General features: G+C 42.1%; 2 protein-coding genes across 2 annotated transcripts in view; both read right to left on the bottom strand.

The window, feature by feature from the left end:
- Positions 1-194: 194 nt before the first annotated feature.
- LOC134197672 (uncharacterized) overlaps positions 195-21,867 on the bottom strand; it is a 25,142-nt gene continuing 3,469 nt past the window's right edge. The window contains exons 2-31 of the mRNA XM_062667018.1: positions 20,871-21,101; positions 20,457-20,655; positions 20,076-20,175; positions 12,669-12,755; positions 12,339-12,602; positions 12,118-12,275; positions 11,938-12,052; positions 11,727-11,832; positions 11,568-11,662; positions 11,430-11,502; positions 11,280-11,366; positions 11,020-11,205; positions 9,249-9,991; positions 8,565-9,174; positions 7,852-8,079; positions 7,709-7,777; positions 7,554-7,636; positions 7,249-7,310; positions 6,592-6,619; positions 6,465-6,534; positions 4,162-4,235; positions 3,938-4,094; positions 3,635-3,724; positions 3,457-3,570; positions 3,329-3,387; positions 3,172-3,256; positions 2,772-2,878; positions 2,619-2,706; positions 431-505; positions 195-371 (exon numbers count right to left, since the gene is read on the bottom strand). Coding sequence (XP_062523002.1) covers positions 288-371; positions 431-505; positions 2,619-2,706; positions 2,772-2,878; positions 3,172-3,256; positions 3,329-3,387; positions 3,457-3,570; positions 3,635-3,724; positions 3,938-4,094; positions 4,162-4,235; positions 6,465-6,534; positions 6,592-6,619; positions 7,249-7,310; positions 7,554-7,636; positions 7,709-7,777; positions 7,852-8,079; positions 8,565-9,174; positions 9,249-9,991; positions 11,020-11,205; positions 11,280-11,366; positions 11,430-11,502; positions 11,568-11,662; positions 11,727-11,832; positions 11,938-12,052; positions 12,118-12,275; positions 12,339-12,602; positions 12,669-12,755; positions 20,076-20,175; positions 20,457-20,655; positions 20,871-21,101 — 4,527 coding nt within the window. The 3' untranslated portion in view covers positions 195-287. The remainder of the gene's footprint in view (positions 372-430; positions 506-2,618; positions 2,707-2,771; positions 2,879-3,171; positions 3,257-3,328; positions 3,388-3,456; positions 3,571-3,634; positions 3,725-3,937; positions 4,095-4,161; positions 4,236-6,464; positions 6,535-6,591; positions 6,620-7,248; positions 7,311-7,553; positions 7,637-7,708; positions 7,778-7,851; positions 8,080-8,564; positions 9,175-9,248; positions 9,992-11,019; positions 11,206-11,279; positions 11,367-11,429; positions 11,503-11,567; positions 11,663-11,726; positions 11,833-11,937; positions 12,053-12,117; positions 12,276-12,338; positions 12,603-12,668; positions 12,756-20,075; positions 20,176-20,456; positions 20,656-20,870; positions 21,102-21,867) is intronic.
- On the bottom strand, positions 8,259-10,589 carry LOC134197004 (uncharacterized). The gene is made up of 3 exons (XM_062666236.1): positions 10,297-10,589; positions 9,249-9,942; positions 8,259-9,174 (listed from the first exon to the last, which is right to left on the bottom strand). The coding sequence occupies exons 1-3, from the start codon at positions 10,391-10,393 to the stop codon at positions 8,547-8,549; spliced, it is 1,419 nt and encodes a 472-aa protein (XP_062522220.1). The 5' UTR covers positions 10,394-10,589; the 3' UTR covers positions 8,259-8,546.

The following is a 21,867-nucleotide window of genomic DNA, read 5'->3' on the forward strand; positions in this document are numbered from 1 at the left end:
AGCGAAAAATTCGAAATAGAGCGCAGGACAGTCAATGAACTACTAGTAAGTAGTAATTGTATACTCTCAGAAGGAAATAGCGACAGAAATATAATATCATTCATTCGTTCATAGCCATCCGCCACATCGGATCTTGCGAGTCACGTGTTGTGATGTCTAGTGTTACCCGTATGTGCTAGTACACGTGCAAAGTATTGTACTAGAAGTTTACTTTCATCGGTCTCAATCTCAGCCATCGCCTACTACTACAGTAACAACATGTCTTTACGACAACACCAAATAAATAATCACATTTCCTGTTCCATAAACAACAGCATTTTGTTCCTCTGACTCTCTTCATTGTGTTCCAACTCGGCCACTCGTTGGTCGACCTGACAGAGTCGTAATGCAACACAACAGTACGTGCACTCAAACAATGAAATACGTTTACCGTATGAAGCATGTCTCTCGCCTTCAGCACCAAGTTCTCTATCGCCTGCTTATGTTGCTCACGACAACGTTCCATCTACAAATAGCAAGATATCGTTACAGTCAAAAGCGATGTGTCCATGTGTGTGTTGACTCAAAACTGAGTGTTCAAAGTACAGGAATTACTCGATGGAGTTGAATCAGACTGTCGAATTGAAGGCTCTGCTGTGCTACATGAGTTGTAATTACGAACAAATAGTCTACACTCACTGCCTAGATAAGAAACTCCCATTGTATGCTAATATACCCGGTACATATGAATACAGTACAGTCAGACGTCATTATTCCGACCATGTTTCTTGTTCCAATTGAGACTGTCAAACTAAGCAGCTATCAGAATATTGGTAACACAACATCAGTGCTTCGTGTTCAAAGGCATAACCCTCCTTTGACTTAATTCAAAGAAAGTTAATATCAACTATTTCAAAATTAAATCACAAGTTAAAATCAACTTTTTGAGATTTGATATAGTGTGACCGAGCAAGTCAAGTACTATGGGCTAGGGTAGGCACTTCCCCCACTTTTTGAGAGGGCGATTCATTAAAATAATTATTGTATTTAATCTCGGGTTCTTTGAGAATCAAGCAGTCCTAAAACATCTTAGTTTTGACATGTTACGTGTTGTCTATAACATCACATCTTCTATTTTAATGATGAGCTCCTCACTTCTGAGACCCACGCGACGTCCCTTGGTGTGACTCGGTGAACATCGTGTTACCTTTAATATCACAGTACAAAGTCTGAAATAGCCTCGTCCCCAGACTCACGTGAGCCTGGCGGTGTCCGGTTTCCGTATGACACTTTCAGCCTCACGGGAGGCTGAAAGTGTCATACGGAAACCGGACACCGCCAGGCTCACGTGAGTCTGGGGACGAGGCTAGTCTGAAACAGGTACAAAGCTACAAAATACCACACACACCGGTCAGCTTCAACCTGCTTACAAGACTGCAGAATCAATGCCTGAGCTAATGGTTGTTTCGTCAATGGTGGATCGACCATGTTACAAGTAGAGCAACATACAGAAACTCAAACGGCTCGATATAAAAACTTCAAGAACAGTACCACGTTAGAAGAAAACCACGCCCATTTGCCTCGTGTGCTTATATTGTAACTACACCTATGGTGTTACCATTTGTCTTCAATTAAGCAATCTCTGTCAGTGCTCTAATACCTCGTTTGCACTGACAAGACAAACGAGGACCAGCCAGCCTGTTCGAGTATTCCAGCAGAGTGTGAATTGTTGACTGAGCCAGCATGCGTTTACACTGCGAGGTTGCAAACGGGCTAGATAGGTGTGTTTATAATCACATGACTGTCACGTGTCTTAATATGTATAAACATGGAGTTGCTTTGTGTGTGTTCTTGTTTTAAAAACCGAAGGATAGAGTGTGGCGGGTGAAGTGGCGCAAGAGACTGCATCTATCGTGCAAAAGAGTCACGTTTTGGAATCGCTATCAGTCTAGAAAACGAGGAGCGCTACTGCTTGTGATGACGAGCTGACTCTGGACGGCTTCGTCTCCCACAATGAAATCAGATAGACTTTCGTCGTCAGTCCACACCATATCCGAGAATAATACATCTGCTGCACATGCTTTATCGATATTCAACCGAGTCATCTAGCCTACTCGCGTTTACACAACGCAACGGGACCGGACTGCACCGAGCCAGATCACTCAAATCAAACAGGCTGAGTTAGCCCACTCCGGCTGCTCCCAACTTGGCCGGTTGCGTTTACACTGGCACGTTGGACCGGGTAGCACCAAGCTGGCATGGTCCGGCCCGTGTGAACATGCCAGTGTAAACGGGATATAAGAGTTACTCTGAGTGTGTATGTGTACACACTATAGGTGTGACACCCTTTCAAGAGAACAACACTTACCATACTGGTACGCTTTCACACTTTGAGATGTCATAGTCTAAAGAAACGTTTGCCTCGTGTACGCCTCAAACGAAGTCGTATGATTTGTCCTTCAAACTTCGAGCTAGATCTATTGGAATTCATTAAAACGTGGCACTTAATTTCAGAAATACGGTACATTCGTATATCGATTTTGATGCACCTATGTCAAGCTGCCAAATTATCGTGTAGCAAAATAACAAGATCTTAGTTACTCAGACTGGATATGTACAATACATAATGTTACGTTCACCTCTTGTCTGATTTTTTGTTCCTCTGCTTCCATCATTTCCAGTAACTTCTTGTTCGACGTTGTCAGCTCCACGAGTTTCTTCTTTTCACTAACATTAAGATGGGAGGGGGTACTTTCATTGACAACGAACTATGCAAAAGTGTGTCCACTCACGTTGCAAAGCGATCCAGCTCGGAGTTGTGTGCCATGCTCCTCATCTCAATCTGTTTGGTGAGCTGAGCTTTCTTGGCTACCAACATGTCCAGTTTTCTCTTACAAAGCTACACATTAGAAATTCAATACATAAAACATGTCAATATAACACTTGCAAACCCAAGTCAAAAACTACATAAAGTATACATTGTTTGTATCACACACACACACACACACACACACACACACACACACACACACACACACACACACACACACACACACACACACACAGGCACACACACAGGGACACAGACACACACACAGACACACACACAGTGACACAGACACACACAGTGACACACACACACTCACACACTCACACACACACACACACACACACACACACCTATTAGCATACCTCCTCATCGGCAATTTGCCTCTTCATTTCTTGCTTACACTCAACCTTCTGGTAGTGAAATTTTTCAATTTCTTTCTGAAGTTGACTAGAGAAATCAAGCCCGTTAAACCAAACAACACTCTATCTAAAGGATCAAACTCTACGTTGCCCCACTAACCATATTTCTTCCTGATATCCTCCCTTACGTGTAAGTAGTGCCATAAACTTTTCCATAATCTTCAACAAGAATCGTTAGATAGACAAATTAGTGCAAATGTAACAAATAAATTTGAAGTCACTCGGCACCTGTGTTGTCTCCTCCATAAAACTGATGCTGATTCTCTTCTTACCAGCTTCCTCTTGGGCTTGCTGGATTTGTACAAAGAGTTCGTGATTGCTCTCTATCAGCATCTCTTTTTTCTAAAGTCATAGATATAAGCAATCAAGGAGAGTGCGACAACCACTCAGAGTGAGCTAATCGTACGGCTTTCAGCTGGTCTGGTGGTTCCACTATTTGGCTCTCTAGTTGACTGAGCCGCTCGTTGACAGTTGCCAATTCGACCATCGCTGTTGCCTAACGAAAGCAATAATATTGAGATGTAAGCCCTGCATACAAGTATGTGACGTATGTCATATGTATATGTATCAGTATGTAATGTGTGTGTCCACATGTGGTCTGTCCATTCGTGTGTGTGTGTGTGTGTGTGTGTGTGTGTGTGTGCAAACGGTCTCCCACTTCAATCTACACTAAAACTCAACACCAAAACAACACAGTAAGCCTCCTCACTTCCGCACTCTGTGCTTCTTGCACTTTGCCCTTCAACTCTTCCTTGCGTTTAGTCAAACTACAACCTTGAGTGTCCAATGCTGCCACCTCTTCCACTAACTCCTCACTTTTAGTTGCAAATTCCAATTTTTGTGAGTTGACTTCAGCCACCCGTTGCCTGGCATAACAAACACCACAAGTGAACGAAACGTAAACAGCTGGTAGTGAGTGATAACGTAGTTTACCTGCTCTTATCAACTTTCTCTTGCAAGGCAACCAAATGTGTAGTTGCTGCAGCTTTCTGAGCGTCTATCTCATCCTAGTATTATAAAATACAACACAACACAATACAACACAACACAACACAACACAACACAACACAACACAACATAATGCAACACAATGCAACACAACACACCACAACACAACACAACACAATACAATGCAACACAACACAACACAACACAACTCAACACAATACAATACAACACAACACAATACAACACAACACAACACAACACAATGCAATACAACACAATACAATGCAATACAACACAACACAACATAATACAACACAACACAACATAATACAACACAACACAACACAACACAGTACAACACAATGCAATACAACACAACACACCACAATACAACACAATGCAACAACACAATGCAATACAACACAACACAACACAATACAACATAATACAACACAACACAACACAATACATACAACACAACACAACACAACACAACACAACACAACACAACACAATACAACACAATACAATACAACATAACACAACACAATACAACACAATACAACATAATACAACACAACACAACACAATACATACAACACAACACAACACAACACAACACAACACAATACAATACAACATAACACAACACAATACAACACAACACAACACAATACAACACAACGCAATACAATACAAATGCCATATACCGGTAATACAATACCAGAGGGGTACGGCATGCTTTCCCACATGCACATGTGCAGTAACCGAAAACACGCCTCACGGCAGTGGGTGCAGTCAATACCTTGACTGATCTGTTCGCCCCAAGCATGATCCTATTTGAAGTGTCTGCGATGCAAGGTGTTGTTTTACGTGTTACTCTAGCCACAGGATTGGAATAGTTGCCTAAACCTTGACGTGTCTTGAGTTGCATCATCACACAGGTCTGTGGGTTGATCATGCCTTTGCATTTGTATAAGTAGAGTCTTTGATCCATTTAGTGCTGTTCTGAATAGAGCAATAGTTGTGGAAAGGCGTTGCATTGAGAAATCTTAAAGCCCCAAGATTAGACTTTGCAACTACGGCAATAAAATCCATTTCTGGTTTATGGAAGTCGTCCGTTCACTTTGTTGTTGCAGGGGTGTACCTGGGCATTTATGGGTCGGCTCTCATAGTGCTCTAGTGGACCTCCCAGTCATCTATCAGTTCAACATGCTCTATATTCCATTGCAAGATGACTTCAAAGATACAAGCGTAGACAGTGATGAATAGAACAAAATCTAGATGGTTGGGTATAACTTATACTATAAGAGTAATGTAATTAATACAATGAGACCGCTACGGAACCAAACAGAAAACAAGCGGACATCTGACTGAAATGGGTCGGTTCGTTCACATCCCCCCCCGAACCCCCCAGGTACACACCTGTGTTGTGAAGTGTTTCTCTCATCCAACATGTCTTTATATGCTACTGAGATCTAGCCCAGCAAGCAACTTTCTGTCATGAGTTCTAGATTATGTCTAGTCTCTAGCTGCATGCACATCTACGATGGCAATAGAATGTGTACAAATTACGTGCTATTGTACTATTCTGGACTCTCTTCTTGCGCAGTTGGCAGTGGAAGTAGCAAGCTAAAGCAGCAATCGAGAACCCAATCCTCTCCTTAAGTCAATCATCATGGGATGCGCAGACTGCTGTCTAGACTACGAGTAGTGTAGAGATGTGAGCGTGGTGTTCCAAACACTCTTAGATTTCACTAGGTAGCAAATAACTAGCAATGCAGCTACTGTAGAAACAGAACTGTGGAAACAATGGCTATGCTCTCAGACATCAGAATGGCTAAGTTCCCGTCACAAATCCCGAATAGGGTGGTGCATGACGTACCTCCTCTGATACAATACCATACAATTATTGAATACAATTATACAATACCATACCATACCATACAAACTATAAAATACAATTTGATACTGTGGTACCCCATACAATAGTACCAGACCCTTGCCAACCTTCCTACTTCTGGTAAATATTGCTTTCTCACCGGAAGTACGAGGGCAGAAGGTCTGGCTACGCAAAACTATAGATCAAGCCCTTCTAACAAAGATACCTCATGTCTAATAACATTGCCTATTAGCATCTGTGTGCTACGCAAAGTCTCTGGGCCAGTGCTGACTATGGAGCTTGACTGGAGACATCTATGGTACATGTACAGTCTGGACTTTTAATTAATTAATTGTTACTACATTAACTAACAGTGCAATTGTTGATCGACTCACAATAAACTTACTAAACGTTTTTCAGCTGTATCAAGTTTCCGGTCGTAGTGTTTCTTGAACATCAGATAGTTGACAACTCCACTGAAACAAAGATTGGTGTAAATGAGCAGGCGAGAAAGTGAGAAGATAATGACAAACCTTAAGATGTACAGCGTCCTCTTTCTGTCTGTACAAAGTGAAGTCACGATTACTCAGTTAGACAAGCAAATGGACAGATAAACAAACATAAACATACATACAAACACACACACACACAAAGAAACTAAGATAGACAAAATGATGAACAAACAACAAACAGAAAGACACTGAGACAGACAGACACAAAACCAGATGAACAAGCAACAAACAGACAAATAGACAGACACACAGATGAACAAACAAACAGACATACATAGATAGATAGATAGATACATACATACATACAGTGATACATACTGTATTGACAACCAGTAAGACAAACAAGTAGGCAGAAAAGCAGACTGACTGGCAAACAAGATAACAAGGCTAGATGCACAATCCACTGTCAGTTTTGCTCAAACCATGTCATTGAACGAACGTTGCAAATTGGTTATAATGCAACTCAAGTGATCGTGTTTACCACTTTGATTCTTGACAAAAGCAAGCATAAACAGAAATGATCATATTCGAGCCTGAAATTAGGATTTTGTAATGGCTGGCCATCCGAAGACCTGCAGCCTCAATTGACACACACACACACACACACACACACACACACACACACACACACACACACACCATTCTAGCACGCTATGTCTCATCTGTAGTTGCATGTACCTGGTGATAGAATGTCAGCGATTCCAAAATCATCAATTGCCATATATTTCATTAATTTCTTCCTAACAAACACGTACACATAGGTTAACACCGCGTGTTCCACATGCCCTCTCGCTGCAGATATTATACTGAAAAGGTCATTGCAGCCACAACACTCCCATTTCTTTTTGCTCAAAAAGCAAAACTAACAGACTCGTGTGATGGTTGCCACATGCTTGACGAGTGTACTGAACTTTAGCGCATGCGCAAACAGAGCTAACAGCTATTGATGGTTAATTAATAATTAGTGTACGTACTGTGCTTACATTCCTCGTAGGAACATCAATTTTGGGGTGCAGTCTTTGTAGAGCTCTGGATATTCCAACTCATTTGTAGCCTCAAACGTCGGCTAGTAACACAGAAATGACAGACAAGTCACTAAAGTACCCGTATCATTCACTCGTTCAAAATACCAACCGACCTCAAGCTCCATTTGACATCCTACGATCAGTGCAAATATTTCAGAATACAGACGTGGCATAGATGCACTCTGCGATTGTAAAAAATCATATGTGTACAGCGACGACTGTAGCGTCTCTCGTTAACGTCTAGATTGAGACTGACTTTTGGGGAGGCGATGTCGGCGAGGTCGGGACGAAAATCAGTCGCTGAATCAGTCCTAAATTCTTCCACCAGCATTTGGTGTATAGATGAGGGGTTGAGAATGGGAAACAACGCCTTCGCCATTTTCTTCGAGTTTCCCTCCAAACCACTGCGCTTGCGCTTAGAGTCCTTAGGGTGGCTCGGGATCCGGATTACGCTTAGTCCTCGCGCTCGTACAAAATTCCTGCCCTTGCACCCAATATTGTGAGAAAGTGATTAAGCACACTACTACTACAGGTATCTCTCTCTATCGTCAAGAAGTGGATGGTCAAGTATCACTTTCTAGCTACGTAATTGTGTGGTTAACGCGCGTTAAAACAACTGTAATGAGCAGAATGACGTCATTAGCACAAGCAAATTTGCACACATTAAGCGCTATGAATCAATGTAATATAAAATTATTGAATCTTGATTAATGACAAACTGTTCAAATCAAGATAGGTCAGTAATAATTATACGTCTAAATAGAGATATTTAAACTCTCTGGTTAATAAACTGCCTCGATAGTTTCAGACGACTAAAACATCAAGTGACTCAACGTGCCACCAAGATCCAATCGACTACACTACATTTACTCGTCGTAAACATCCAGTATAAAACATTCTCCAGAGTACGAGTTGTTGATATCTCTACCTCTGAGTATATATTCAACTTTGTCAACTCGACTGCTCGACAGGAGGCAACTGGGACTCCGGAGATCCATAGTCAGACCCGTGTCTCACTGCCCAACTTGCTAACGAAGAAACAGGCGATTCAGTTGGTCGTGATGAACAATGAGCTTGTGGACTCACAACTTTAGCAAGCGGGTTCGTCAAAATGATATTATTATCTCCTGTAATGTTCATAAGAAGATGACTGGGAAGTGATCTAAACGAGAACTCGGGAAGAGAATCTCCACCGTCGTCCCTAGAATCAACCGAGACGTCATCCAATGCGGTCGGCATTGAAGTTCGTCTCTCTGTAATCTGTCGCTGCTCGTCCACCCATTTTGCCGTCTCAACACTCAAGTCACGCTGAGCGACGAACCTCAAACGACGCAACTGACTGGCATCATATACATCTCGATGGCATTCACCGTGTGAAACCTCCTTAGTATCAACATGATACCGATCCCTTCGATTGCTGCTCACAAACCCTGGCGTCTCTACTTGACTGTCCACGTCGGTATAGTAATAATAAAACAGCTCATTATCAGGCAGTGGCTCCGAGAAATCATGATTCGTTGACACTTCGATATCATGCGGAGACACTGGTGCCGAACGCACTTTCATACACCAATGTTTCCTACAAACCAACAATTACAATTTCACTTTCTAATAATAATAATAATAATAATAATAATATATAAATTATTTTACCTTGATTTTTTATACAGTTGGAGTGCCATGAGTAAAATAATCAGTACTGCCACTGCGAGTACCATCGCGCCGAGTATAATTACAAGACGAAGTTGTTCCTCGACGTCTGACACTGCTGGCCGCACACTATTCAGATGCCTATCGATTACCGTTGTACGTTCAGTCATAGTATTATATGTTATCGGTACGGTCTTTACACCAGATTCCATCGAACTTGACGTCAGATATTCCCGTGTAGTAACAATAACAGAACCACCAAGAGTCGAAGTTGTTATCGAAGTCGATGCATCGTAACCAGAAGACAAAGCAACAGAAGTTGGACTCGATGCAGGCACACAATTATTCGATGCACCAGGACACACACAGATCTCAACACAAGCCGACTGGTTGATAGTCAAGAAGGTTTCGTCCTCTCCGACTCTCCATTTTTCAAGCAAAGAAAGATGGAGTGTATACAATGATCGCTTCGTGCTGTTCAGTGTAGTATTAAGATGCAATAAGCCATCGCCTGTTATCCGAAACGAGCCATCCTCGTCTCCAGCTAAGATCTTATTCATCTTCTCTAGTAACTGACACTGTTTTAGACTGGGCAGGTGAAATGGCCCACGCTGCATCCTGACGTTTGCTATTTCGTCATCAAGTTGACGTATCTCAGCCACAGGTATGATGTTCTTGTTTCTCAGGTTACCGGGACCTGTCATCACAACAAATTCCCGGACGTTAGCCGGTAATCGCGCAATAATCTAAAACACAACGCTACGCGACGCATCCCCATCCCTTCTATCTAATAAAACGATAACAAATTACGTATTCTGTCTATTACTACCTACGCACGTCAAAGCGACGCACGGCACTACAAGCCGGGGTGACATGTCAAAACCCGTAGCATGCAGGATGGAAGGCGGAGACGGGAAGTGCTATTTTGAGCCGCAGATGGTCACGTCTAACCTAGTGGAGAAGCCGTAGATGCGACCACACAACGGAACCGACCTTCTTACATACAAATTTCACACACAACGACACACAATGACACACAAACGTGTCTTACACTGAGCACTCGTTGTAGGCAAACAGCCGGCACTGAGCAATGCAAACAGTACAGAACACACACGGCGTCTTCTGATAGAAAACTTGTCATCTACCATCTTCTACAGTCGATCGTCTCTGAATGGCCTGACAGTGGCCGGCACCGTTGGTGTGATAGCAGTCAAGAGGCGCGGTAAGAAAAGAGTGGATGAGGAGATTACCATAGAGTAGAAAGAGAGGCGAAGAAGACGGTAACTAACATAGGAAAGACGCTTGCAGAGTAGCACGCTGCAGGTTGCTCTTACAGCTAGCAACTGGAATGTGTCGAGAGAAGACCCGCGCACTGATATTGTGAAGTGTCGGCCCGCCTACTACCGGAAAAGGGCGGGACGAAGGGCACCGATCGCGGCGAGTCGGTACTTACAGTACCGACGCATTTTGCGTCAGTGTCCGTGCGCTATCTCTATGTCTAGCAGAGCAGTAAATAAAACAATGCCTTAGTTGCTCAATATTGAATCAGTAGTACACCACCACTGGATGGAGTGAATTTACGTAGACCTAATTAATGTCATGTTGCTATGTTTTCTCCTTCTTCCTCTGCAGGTATCGCATCTTCGCTGCAGCAACGGACGACTCGTCGTTTCTCCTCGAGAGTTTACTCAGTGCGTCTTCTTCATCTAAATTCAAACACGAAATATCGAAATAAAGAACAATAAATAAGATTAATTAGTTAATATGCGAAAACCTGAAACTGCGGATTACAGTTTCCAGTGACCATACCTGCTGGTATCGTCGGGTTTTCTTCTTCCGACACCGTCACGGCTGTCGGTTTCTCCTCTATGTTTCTATCCACTTCGCCTGAGCTGCTCAACATGTGGACGTCGACCACGTGGAGACGCGGCAGCAAGTCTTTCAGCCATTCGTACCGCACCTGAATTAGAAAACACAAGACGCTTCTTCCACCTGTGCGTTTACTATTAGAACGTGTGCGGCACGAAAACCTACCGGACAAACCGTGCGAGCATAAATTCTCGTAGTCCAGACGACTTCGTGGAATACAATCCAATCCAACTTGTCCTCCATACCAAACAGCTACTCCCAACAACATACGTCACACTAAAAATATAGTACAGTAATATACATGCATATTCCTACCGCTGATGACGGGTGAATATGAAGAACTGAGCCGTGACCGTCCATTGAACGAAAACCTAATCCTTTCTGTGACCTATACGACAATACGTGTCATACGGATGAGTCATCACAATGAGTGTACCGCTAAATGTGAATGACTTGCGAGCTGCATTGCAGAAACAGCCGGCGCAAATGGCCTGACGCGTTCGCTCACTAAGAGAATCAACAGTTTTCGAGCGACGAGAGAGACTCACCTACGACGAAACAAAACAATTAAATGCCTATAGTTTACTCTCGCGACACGTTCAAATAACACACGTTTATCCGCGAAAGAATACCAGATAGCTGTTCTTTGACCTTGACTGCCATCTTCAAAGCTCGCCACTGAATAAAGTGCACCGAGCACCATTTCTTCGGGTTGTCACTATAGAAAAACACATAATCCATATTAGATACCATTAGTAATTAGCTCTCGTTGCCCGGATGCGTACACACAACATACGTACCCATTAATATCTATTAATTTTACCTTTGATGGCATTTTTGATAAATGCATAAGAGAGTTGCAAAATCGTTGCTTCCTCCTGCTTGCGTTGCCAGCTTCCTATGAGCCTTCTCGACCAGCTCTGACTGCTGCCTTGCACCTTACAACATTAATAATAACCCTACATGACTGCAGCAACTGCACCATGCAATCAGCATTGCTCACCTGATCGAACAAAAACGTTCTCCACAGACAGCATTGCAGCAATTGGAAGCATGGCCTCAACACAATCCAACTGGACAGAGCGAATAAGAGCACGAGCAAGTCCTGGAGGCAGTGGGAATTCAACCATCTGCTGACCCAGCATCGTCACTTCACCATTCCTACAACACAATGCCATTCCTCGTCCACGAAGACTGAGACAAACATGAATCGATCAATCACACTTGTTCAGAGCCTCGAAGATGTAGAGCTGCCTGAGAGCTTCTAACAACATGCGCTCTTCGGGTGGATCAATGTAACTGAATCGAAGGACATCGTGCACACCTAGACACTTGAGACTGAGCACGACACTAGTGAGATTGGTACGTTGGATCTCGGGCACTGTATTCTCATCCATGCATTCGTTGTAGACCTGCTCGGTATAGAGACGAAAACATTTGCCTGGTGCAGTTCTACCCGCACGACCAGACCTTTGTGTTGCCTCAGACCTAGCAAACAGGAGGTCCCAACACGTACAGATCACGCCAACACAGAAATAACGCATAGAACAATACCTAGATATTGGAACTACAGTCAGTGCATCGAGTCCAGTTCGTGGGTTGTATGAAAGCTGCTTGACAAAGCCACTATCTACAACATACCTAAAGTACATCAAATTAAATTTCGGACTTGCAGACACTAAGATACCGTGTGTGTGTGTGTGTGTGTGTGTGTGTGTGTGTGTGTGTGTGTGTGTGTGTGTGTGTGTGTGTGTGTGTGTGTGTGTGTGTTAGAGTGCGTCTGGAGAATGAAAACATCCGGGACCTTGCAGGGCTGCAAGTTCAAGTCTCAGTGATGGCGAGCTATGGCATAATTTTCTTGGGCAAGAAACTTACACACAATTGCCTCTCTCGACTCAGGAGTATAAATGAGTACCTGGTCTTTGACTGGGGTGGCAAAGGCCTCCGACTGCGAGTCCATCAGCCACTGGGGGCTGGGTGGGACCACACCACAGTTAGCTCCTACTTAGTGCATAGGAACCCAACCATCTGGCCGGGGGGGAGGCATTACTGTTTAATGGCAGCTCCTTATCCATTTGCCATTTGCCATTTTTGTGTGTGTGACTATTGATGGAGAAAGCACGAGAATATCACCATCCCATCTATGCTTGTTTTATTAATTTAAAAGAGGCATATGATTCGGTCAACCGCGATGCTCTTTGGCACATCCTTCATTATTCACACCAGTTGCCTCCCAAGTTGCTGGCCATTATTCGTGCCCTACACAAGAATTCCAGCACTGCAGTAAAGGCTTATGGGAAGGTATCGGACAAGTTCCCTGTCACCAACGGTGTCCGGCAAGGCTGTGTGTTGGCACCTGCGTTATTCAATCTCTACTTTGACGTTGCCATTTACATAGCTCTGGATGAGCACAGATCACGAGAAATGGCATCAAAGTAGCCTACCTTCATAATGCTGATCTTGTTGGGAACAGGAAGACCTTGAGGTTTGAATCTTTGCATGGTGACTGATCTAGAGTATGCCGACAATATGGCTCTTCTCTCTGACAATTGGCTTGACCTCACCACAATGCTGGACTCTCTATCAAACTGTTGTACAAAACTGGGTCTTGGTATTAGTTGCAAAACGACGAAAACCTTAGTAGTTCTACCATCTGAATGCTCACACATTCAACCTCCTGTACCAATCTGCCTTGTGCCAGGAGATGAAACTATTGAAGTGGTCTCTCATCTTCCAATACTTGGGCAGCATTGTTCAAAATGATTGTGGATTGGACCCAGAGATTAATTCTAGAATCTGTAAAGCCTCACATGCCTTCCAGTCACTCTCTTGGATCTTGTGGTATCAACTTAAGATCAAGACCACCACCAAGGTTTGTCTTTTGAACAGTGTGATCTTTCCAACCTTGCTGTATGATCTTGAGTGCACTGTCCTTCTTGACCCTCATGTTCGTCGTCTTGAGTCCTTTTTGATTCGTTGCCTTCGAATTATATTGGAGATCTCGATCAAGGAGCAGAAGCATCACACTACAATACGCAAGATGGCTAAACAGCAACGAATCTCAGCGATTCTCTTACAACGTCGTCTCCGTTTTGTTGGACATCTCTCAAGGATGTCCAATGATCGCTTACCAAAGCAGCTTCTTGTGTCTGCTCTTGTTGGTTGCAAGCACAATGTTGGTAAACAGAAATGTTGTTGGAATGATGTGGTATCTGGTGACCTCAAACAGTGCAACTTGTTGAAATCCTGGAGGGAGAAAGCTGAGGAGTGCAACTCTCGGCACTCCATCATCAAACGTAGCACAGAGCATTTCAACAAGAAATCAGAAAACAAAGAGAAGAGCCTCAGAGGTGACAGAAAACGACGGCGTAAACGACTCATAAAATCTGAGAGTCTTCTGCACTGTACCCACCCTGGCTGTTCATTTCAGGCATTTAACAAGGCAGGTTTGATTCACCAACATTGTCATTCTTCCGCCTCAAGGATTCCATGTCAGTTTTGTCATCAGACTTTCAAACAACAAGGTCTTTATAATCACCAGCGGTTTTGTCAAGACAGTGTAGACTTAACGTTTTGGCATGCATCTCCTGTACCCTCATCATGGAGCACAAGCAGCAAATGGATGGTGTGTGTGTGTGTGTGTGTGTGTGTGTGTGTGTGTGTGTGTGTGTGTGTGTGTGTGTGACAATTATAGGCACAACCGTTGTCGACCATTAAACAGCTAACGCATTCACAACAAATCCTTACAACACCTCAGGCTAATTTGCGTAACAAAAAGGCAAAAACAACAAAACACAACGTAAAAATACAATCCAAATCTAATAATTTGATTCATATTATCAACAACTTCCTTAACAATAACAATACAGATGTCCCAACCTTAGGCTACAGTTTAGCAACAATGCAACCATACAAATAAATCAGCATCTTGTTAACATCTTCATCTCTGCATACACGATCACAAACATTTGTCCCCAAGTGGCTTTTTACTTCGTTGCCCCACCACGAGGAGCATTACATACATTGCCTTCTCATATTGTTATAATGTAGCCCAAAGCTATACTGTACTAGTGATTGAATTAAGTTTACATCAGGGTAGCTACCTAATTACAGCTTCCATAAGTTTCCATGATAACACTTCGTAACCACACCTTTTCCTTATACAGTAATATATATATATATATATATATATATATATATATATATATATATATAAGTATTGCATAACGTTGACCCTTTATGCCTTAATTGTTATTGTACACTTTCAGTAGTTCAAACTGAGCGAAAGGTGAGAAGGGAGTGTAAACAAAGAGCACGATTGTGGCTGTGATCCTGTTCCATCATCCATCTGCATGTCAACTACACCAGCTTAAACTGATTCTCTGGGGCACACGACACCATTCCAACTGTCATTTTTACTTGGTATGTAAAGTCAGGTACAGTCAGTCCACACACAGTCAAACGAATCTAGTGCATCAAGGTGTCACTCAAATTTAAGTTATTATTCACCTACTGTGCCAAACCAGTCTAGTCTCTGGTGGTAGCAACAGAAGACTAAGTTACTGTACACACAGTTGCTACGTAATGCAATAGCATAACATCATTTCCCAACCACTCCCCTTCAATAATGTCTCTAAACCTGACATAAATATTACTACTCCAATCCAGAAGTGGATTAGAATAATGATCTACTTCTATGTATGCATCAATGCCTACTCTGGAGTTGTTATAAACTGATCCTCCATATGCATGCCCCATGATGCCTGTGATTGCTCTGTATACCTAAACGACAATGCTATGGCTTGCTTTTGTAAGCTAGATGGATGCCGAGATCCAGAAACTATTTCCTGTTACATTGTGAGCTAACTTTGTTTCAGGATATGAAAGGTTTCCACAGACACAGAAGCCAAGATGATATGGCAATAGGCCAGAAAAAGCTACTTTCCAGTGACCTATTGCTTCTACTTCCTGATGCGTTGAAAATACCTAACAAATGCAGAGTAAATGTTGCTGACAACAAACGGCAGCAAAGCTAACACAACTTCAAAATACAATAGAATTCAATGAATAAAATTCAACTCTACTGGTAGGGGTCAATCATACCAAGAAAACTGGCAATTGGAGTAAGCACCTGCTTATGTTTGCCAGGGTCGTTTGGTTCTCTGCATGTGCATGTGTATGTGCCACATTTTACATTAACACGTGCCACCTGTTACATTAATATATGCCAACTGCATTGCCATTCGGATTAGACTGTGTTGTATTCATGAGTGCCATTCTTGATATTGCACTCTATAAGATCTCTGCACTTGTTACTACTGTACACTAAACACAACAAATCCGTGTTTCCATCATAGTGCAGGCACTGCCACTAGAAACAAGCCAAAAGTCACTCAGGCCAGCTGACCCTTATAAACTGATTATATAAATACTTCCTGGTGTGTTCAATAGTCAGTACTAAAGCCACAATCCTACTGTGACCTTATTATCAGTATGAGCTCATGCCATAATTTGTATTAGTGCCTGATGTGTCATCTTGGCACAGCAAATATGATACATGTAAAGAAGCGCAACTACAAGTTACCTTGAAAGGTGCGTGGGGGAATTTGTGTGATTTTGTGTGATCGCAGCTCATTGCACAATTAAATTCCACACATAAGTTTCCCTTCCTTGCGTATGCTCAGTACCAAAAAACGTGTAAGCCTCGTGCCTAACACACACTGGCTTATAACCCATACAACGCCAGCCACACGACATGTCAGCTAGTGTCTCTGCTTTGTAAATGTCTATCTTAATTAAACTACTTCAAGCACAAATCTTCACAGGACAAGGCAGTGTTTGTGCCACCTGCGTCTGCTACTGTTAATCTATCCACTGGAACACACAACAGTTGCTAACAAAGAGGTGGACGAAGAGGACTTGTTATCACACAAATAATTCCGCACCAGTAGTGATGTCCCTGAAATCACACGACTTCAGTACAATTTCCTTCTTTCAGAGTACTATTTAAACGTGTGTGAGCATCATTTATATAAATTTTGTCCAACCGAGAAACATCTGAATCTTGGTACATATTTTGTTCACTCTTATCTACGATAATCAGCTCTCAATTATTCCAACCAAGTTGGTTGCACTCTATACTGTCAGATTAGATTATAGGTCAGATTACTGAATGTTGTACATGTGGTCACATGTAAACCTCTGTTGGAGAGTGTAGAGTCCAGAGTTATCAGGTGTGGGCTGTATCTGTTGCTAATACTACCAATAACTGTGCACAAGCAATTAACCTACAGCTAACTGTTGTGAGCAACATCTTACAGTAAACCACTAGTGTTTACTAGAAATACTCAATTGGTGTCCTATGTGTGATGGCTCAAGGGTCACTGATTGAGGGTTTCACCTCTGACACCTACAGCTAACTGTCATGACCAACAGGTACAGCAAACCATTAGTGTTCACTAGAAATATTCAGTTAGTGTCCTATGTGTGATGGCTCAAAGGTCAATGACTGTGCATGGGTTGGTTGCTTTGTCTGATAGCAGGATTGTCATGTGCCTCATTGATTACAATCCAAAGGTCACACAAGTTAGTGCTAAACTTCTGATGAAGTCTGCAAGTTTGTTTGTCTGCTAGCAGGATTGTCGTTCATTATGGGCTACAATCAAAAGGTCAATGCCAAATTTCTGGTCAAAGTCTGCGGGATGTATAAATGAATATGCCAAAAACATGCAGTGCAGACCACCCGAATCAATGCTAGACATCATATGGGTCTGTTACAATGTACTAGTACACTTTTTAGAATGCAAAACAAGACTATGAATTCACAGAAAATCCAAAATACACTGCAGTTTCATGGTTAGTTATCATACTCCATGAAGACCGCATTTTTCTTAAATCTCCTTGGCATTCAATTAAGCCAGTAAGATATGATGTTGTCTTATTTGTGGTCCGATTTACTTCATTTTGAACTCAATACTTCCAGTAAAACTACCACTCCTGAATTGATTTCTTACAGTTGCAACCACGTTTACTCTGTTTGATGTAGCCACTCTACATTAGTACACATTATACACTATTCTTAAGTTAATGATTAACCCTCTTCCATTACCAAAAATAGACAAGAACATTTCCCATCTCAAATAAAAATGCTAGCTAGCTAGACAATTCCCAGTTGTGGCTTTTAGAGACCAAGCAAGGCACTTGTACATGTCAATGTTCATGATGTATTAATGTAACCATATTAACGGCTTCACTTAACAAGAAAGTGGTAAGATAAGTTGATCTGGTTGACTGCATAAGCTGAGTAAGTGACACAAAGTCAATTGTGGAGGTCAGTCATTCGCTGTTGTGGGTTTATCAGTAGCCTTAATATATGCTGCTCTGCCCTCTCCTTGGAACAATAGCTCGGCTGTCTTCTCACTTCAGTGAAACTTCAACCAAGATTTGATTGTAACATTATTCTTTTATTAACAACCAATACATACAGCATGCCAAATTATCATGTTGGGCACTGTAGTAATTTACTAAAGAACGAGACTCTTACATTATTGCTTTAGGCAATTACTTAGAAAATGCTCTCTATATAAAACAGACCAGATTAGCCTCTATGACTCATTACATAGACTACCACCAAATCACCACTTAACACTCAACATACTAAACCTGTCACAACAACCAGCCACACCAGCAATTTGCTTGTGATATTACTTAATTATTTAATTAATTAATTACGTATTTAGCTCACAGCCAACGTCCAAACAGTGACTACTTCTTTCCTCTTCATCACAAAGTCCATCTCAGGTGTTCATTTCAAAATTCATCATTAGAAAAGACTATCCAAGAGTTGACTTGAAGTATCTCATCAAGAGACGATTTACAGAGCAAACGGCTCTTGACATTCGAAAAACCTTTCTTGCTACAAAAAGCAACAAAAACACCAACACCAGTGTTCATGTCAGAGTGAGTAATGCAAGCATTCTGCTTGTTGGGAGGGTTCATTGCAGGTGGAGACAAAAGATTGCCAGTTACACCCACACCAAGCAAGTTGGTAGCATGGGTTGAAATAAGATTTGAAAAAGTAGTGTACAGTAGCACAAGCACAACAACTAACACTCTGTAGACATTCTGTCCCGATGGCATAACACCATTCTCTTTTGCGACTAATTGCTAGTCTTGGCACGTGTACAGTACAACCGCGCTGTATCACAGTTGGATTGCTGTTACCATGGACACGAATCCTTTGATACACCCCTAACTTTTATAAAAATTAGTCTTTGCCATCTAAAAACCTATAGACCATAAGGGTGATGTTTTAGTTCTAGTAAATAGTTCAAAATTTTTTATGGCAGACGTAGTTGTAACCTTGGCAACCTCACAAAATTTTAGTCGTCAAGGAGTTTGCAACATTTACATATAATTCATAAATATCAACTAATGATACTGATTGTTCTGGCAAGTAAACGAAATCTCGGGATTCAGAGGTGTCACTCTCAGTCTGACCTGAGTAATTCCACTATTTTACTCTACAGCATAAAAACAAAAATCTATTGGGTCCGCCATAACTTGATTGACTTTAGTCGTCAGGACGGCAACCTCACTGGAATAATTGGTCACCACATGAACTCAGTTAGTCGTCAAATAACAACTTGATGACCACTTGTTTGAACACTGATAGTAGTATGTTACACATGATTGGCAGTCCCAACACATACACTTGCAAGCCAGTTAAACTGAGACAAAATATTGGCAAACACTGCTAACACCATTCCACCCCCAGATAGTAAGGATAACAAATACAAGCACTACTGCTTAGTGCTAGTACATGTGCCACTAGACAGTTGGCTCCTTGACTGATGGACCGATTGCTATACTGAAGTAGTACGTACTACTCTATGTGGTTTCAAAATGTTTCATATTAAGGTCTTTCCCTCACTATTGTAAACAAGTGGAATAATGTATTACCTGATGCCATCTATTGTCAATGATGTGCCTGCAATGTTGGTCGCAACGATGACTTTTCTAACTCCTCGTCCTGCTGGTTCAAATACAGCTCTCTGTTGGTCTACAGAGTACACATTGTCAAACAGTGGAAAAGAATTATTGAATATAAATACAGAAGCACACACTACAGACACAGGCAAACAGACAAATGCACACACACACACACACACACACACACACACACACACACACACACACACCACACACACACACACACACCACACACACACACACACACACACCACACACACACACACACACACACACACAAACACACACACTCACACACAAACAGACAAACAAACAAATACACACACACACACACACACACATCTTGTGTACCTGTAGGCATGGCACCATATATTGGCAAGATCAAGAGCGCGCGTACATTCTTATGTCTCACATCATGTTCATAGTCAACTCGTTCAGCCTTTTCAAACAGAATGTCGCATGCCGTCTCGATCTCTGCCTGACCAGTCAGAAACACAAGAACATCACCAAGAGGATAGTCAACATGGATATCCATAACAGCTTCCACAACCTATTGTAACAATAATCAATATGTAATCAAAGCAAAACAAACCAGCATAGATACTGCACCATCTCAGTAATTGATCTGCAAACACTTGTTCAACACACACACACACACACACACACACACACACACACACACACACACACACACACACACACACACACACACACACACAACACACACACACACACACACACACACACACACACACACACACACACCTTTGGTGCATAATTTGGATCTGCCAACTCTTTCGGTCCTATAAGATCACAGTAGATATTTTCGACAGGAAAAAGTCGTCCTGGAATATTAAAGATTGGACAGTCATTGAAGAAGCGTGAGAACTTGTTGTAATCCAAAGTCGCAGACATAACCACTATTTTAGGACAACGAGACTTTGACTTCGCATTGTTCTTTTCCAGCATCTTCTTAACAAGACCAAATAGAATGTCCTGCAAATTAATTGTAAAAATTATTAAATTAAATTAATAAATTGGCTCACAAATGTAAACAACTTTCATTTGGATCTTTAAATTCAAAAAGGCAGACAGACAGACAGACAGACACACAGAGACAGACAGACGGACACACAGACAGACAGACAGACATGCAAGAAGGGTGGTGGACCTGTATGGTCACATGATTCAATCGTGTCAGAATGGTCTGATTGCCTCTGTCAGGTGCAGATACACCACAAGAAAGAACCTAGAGATAGATATAGTGACAGTAACAACCGTCCTGATATTGCAGTTTTTGATGTCGGCTCTGGTGCTAATGTAGAGCTTGATATTGCTCTGTCTCACCCCTGGGCAAAAGACATTCTATCACAAGCTGCGGATAAAGATGGTGCAGCTGCAATGAGAAGAGAAGACAGGAAGAGAGCGAAATATAGTCAGCTACATCTCCCTGGAACTTCACACTTGAGTCTGATACCATTGGTCTTTGAACATTTTGGTCGTTGGGGTGAGGCAGCTGCCTCTTACCTTCAGAAGCTTTCGGAAAGATCACGGGACGATTTGGGAAAGAAAAACTCGAAAGAATTCCTCTGCTTTTGGCGCAAGCGCTTCTCCGTGTCGCTGCAACGGTGCAATTCGAAGACCATCGCTAGGAAACTATCCAATCTAACTAATGGCAGCGATAGCCAATTATATACAGATGACTTTAATATTCAGTTGTATGTACATTGACTCCTATTCGTGGCCCCATAGGGGCCTTATT

The sequence above is a fragment of the Corticium candelabrum genome, chromosome 22 (assembly GCF_963422355.1).
Source record: "Corticium candelabrum chromosome 22, ooCorCand1.1, whole genome shotgun sequence".
Taxonomy (NCBI): Eukaryota; Metazoa; Porifera; class Homoscleromorpha; order Homosclerophorida; family Plakinidae; genus Corticium; species Corticium candelabrum.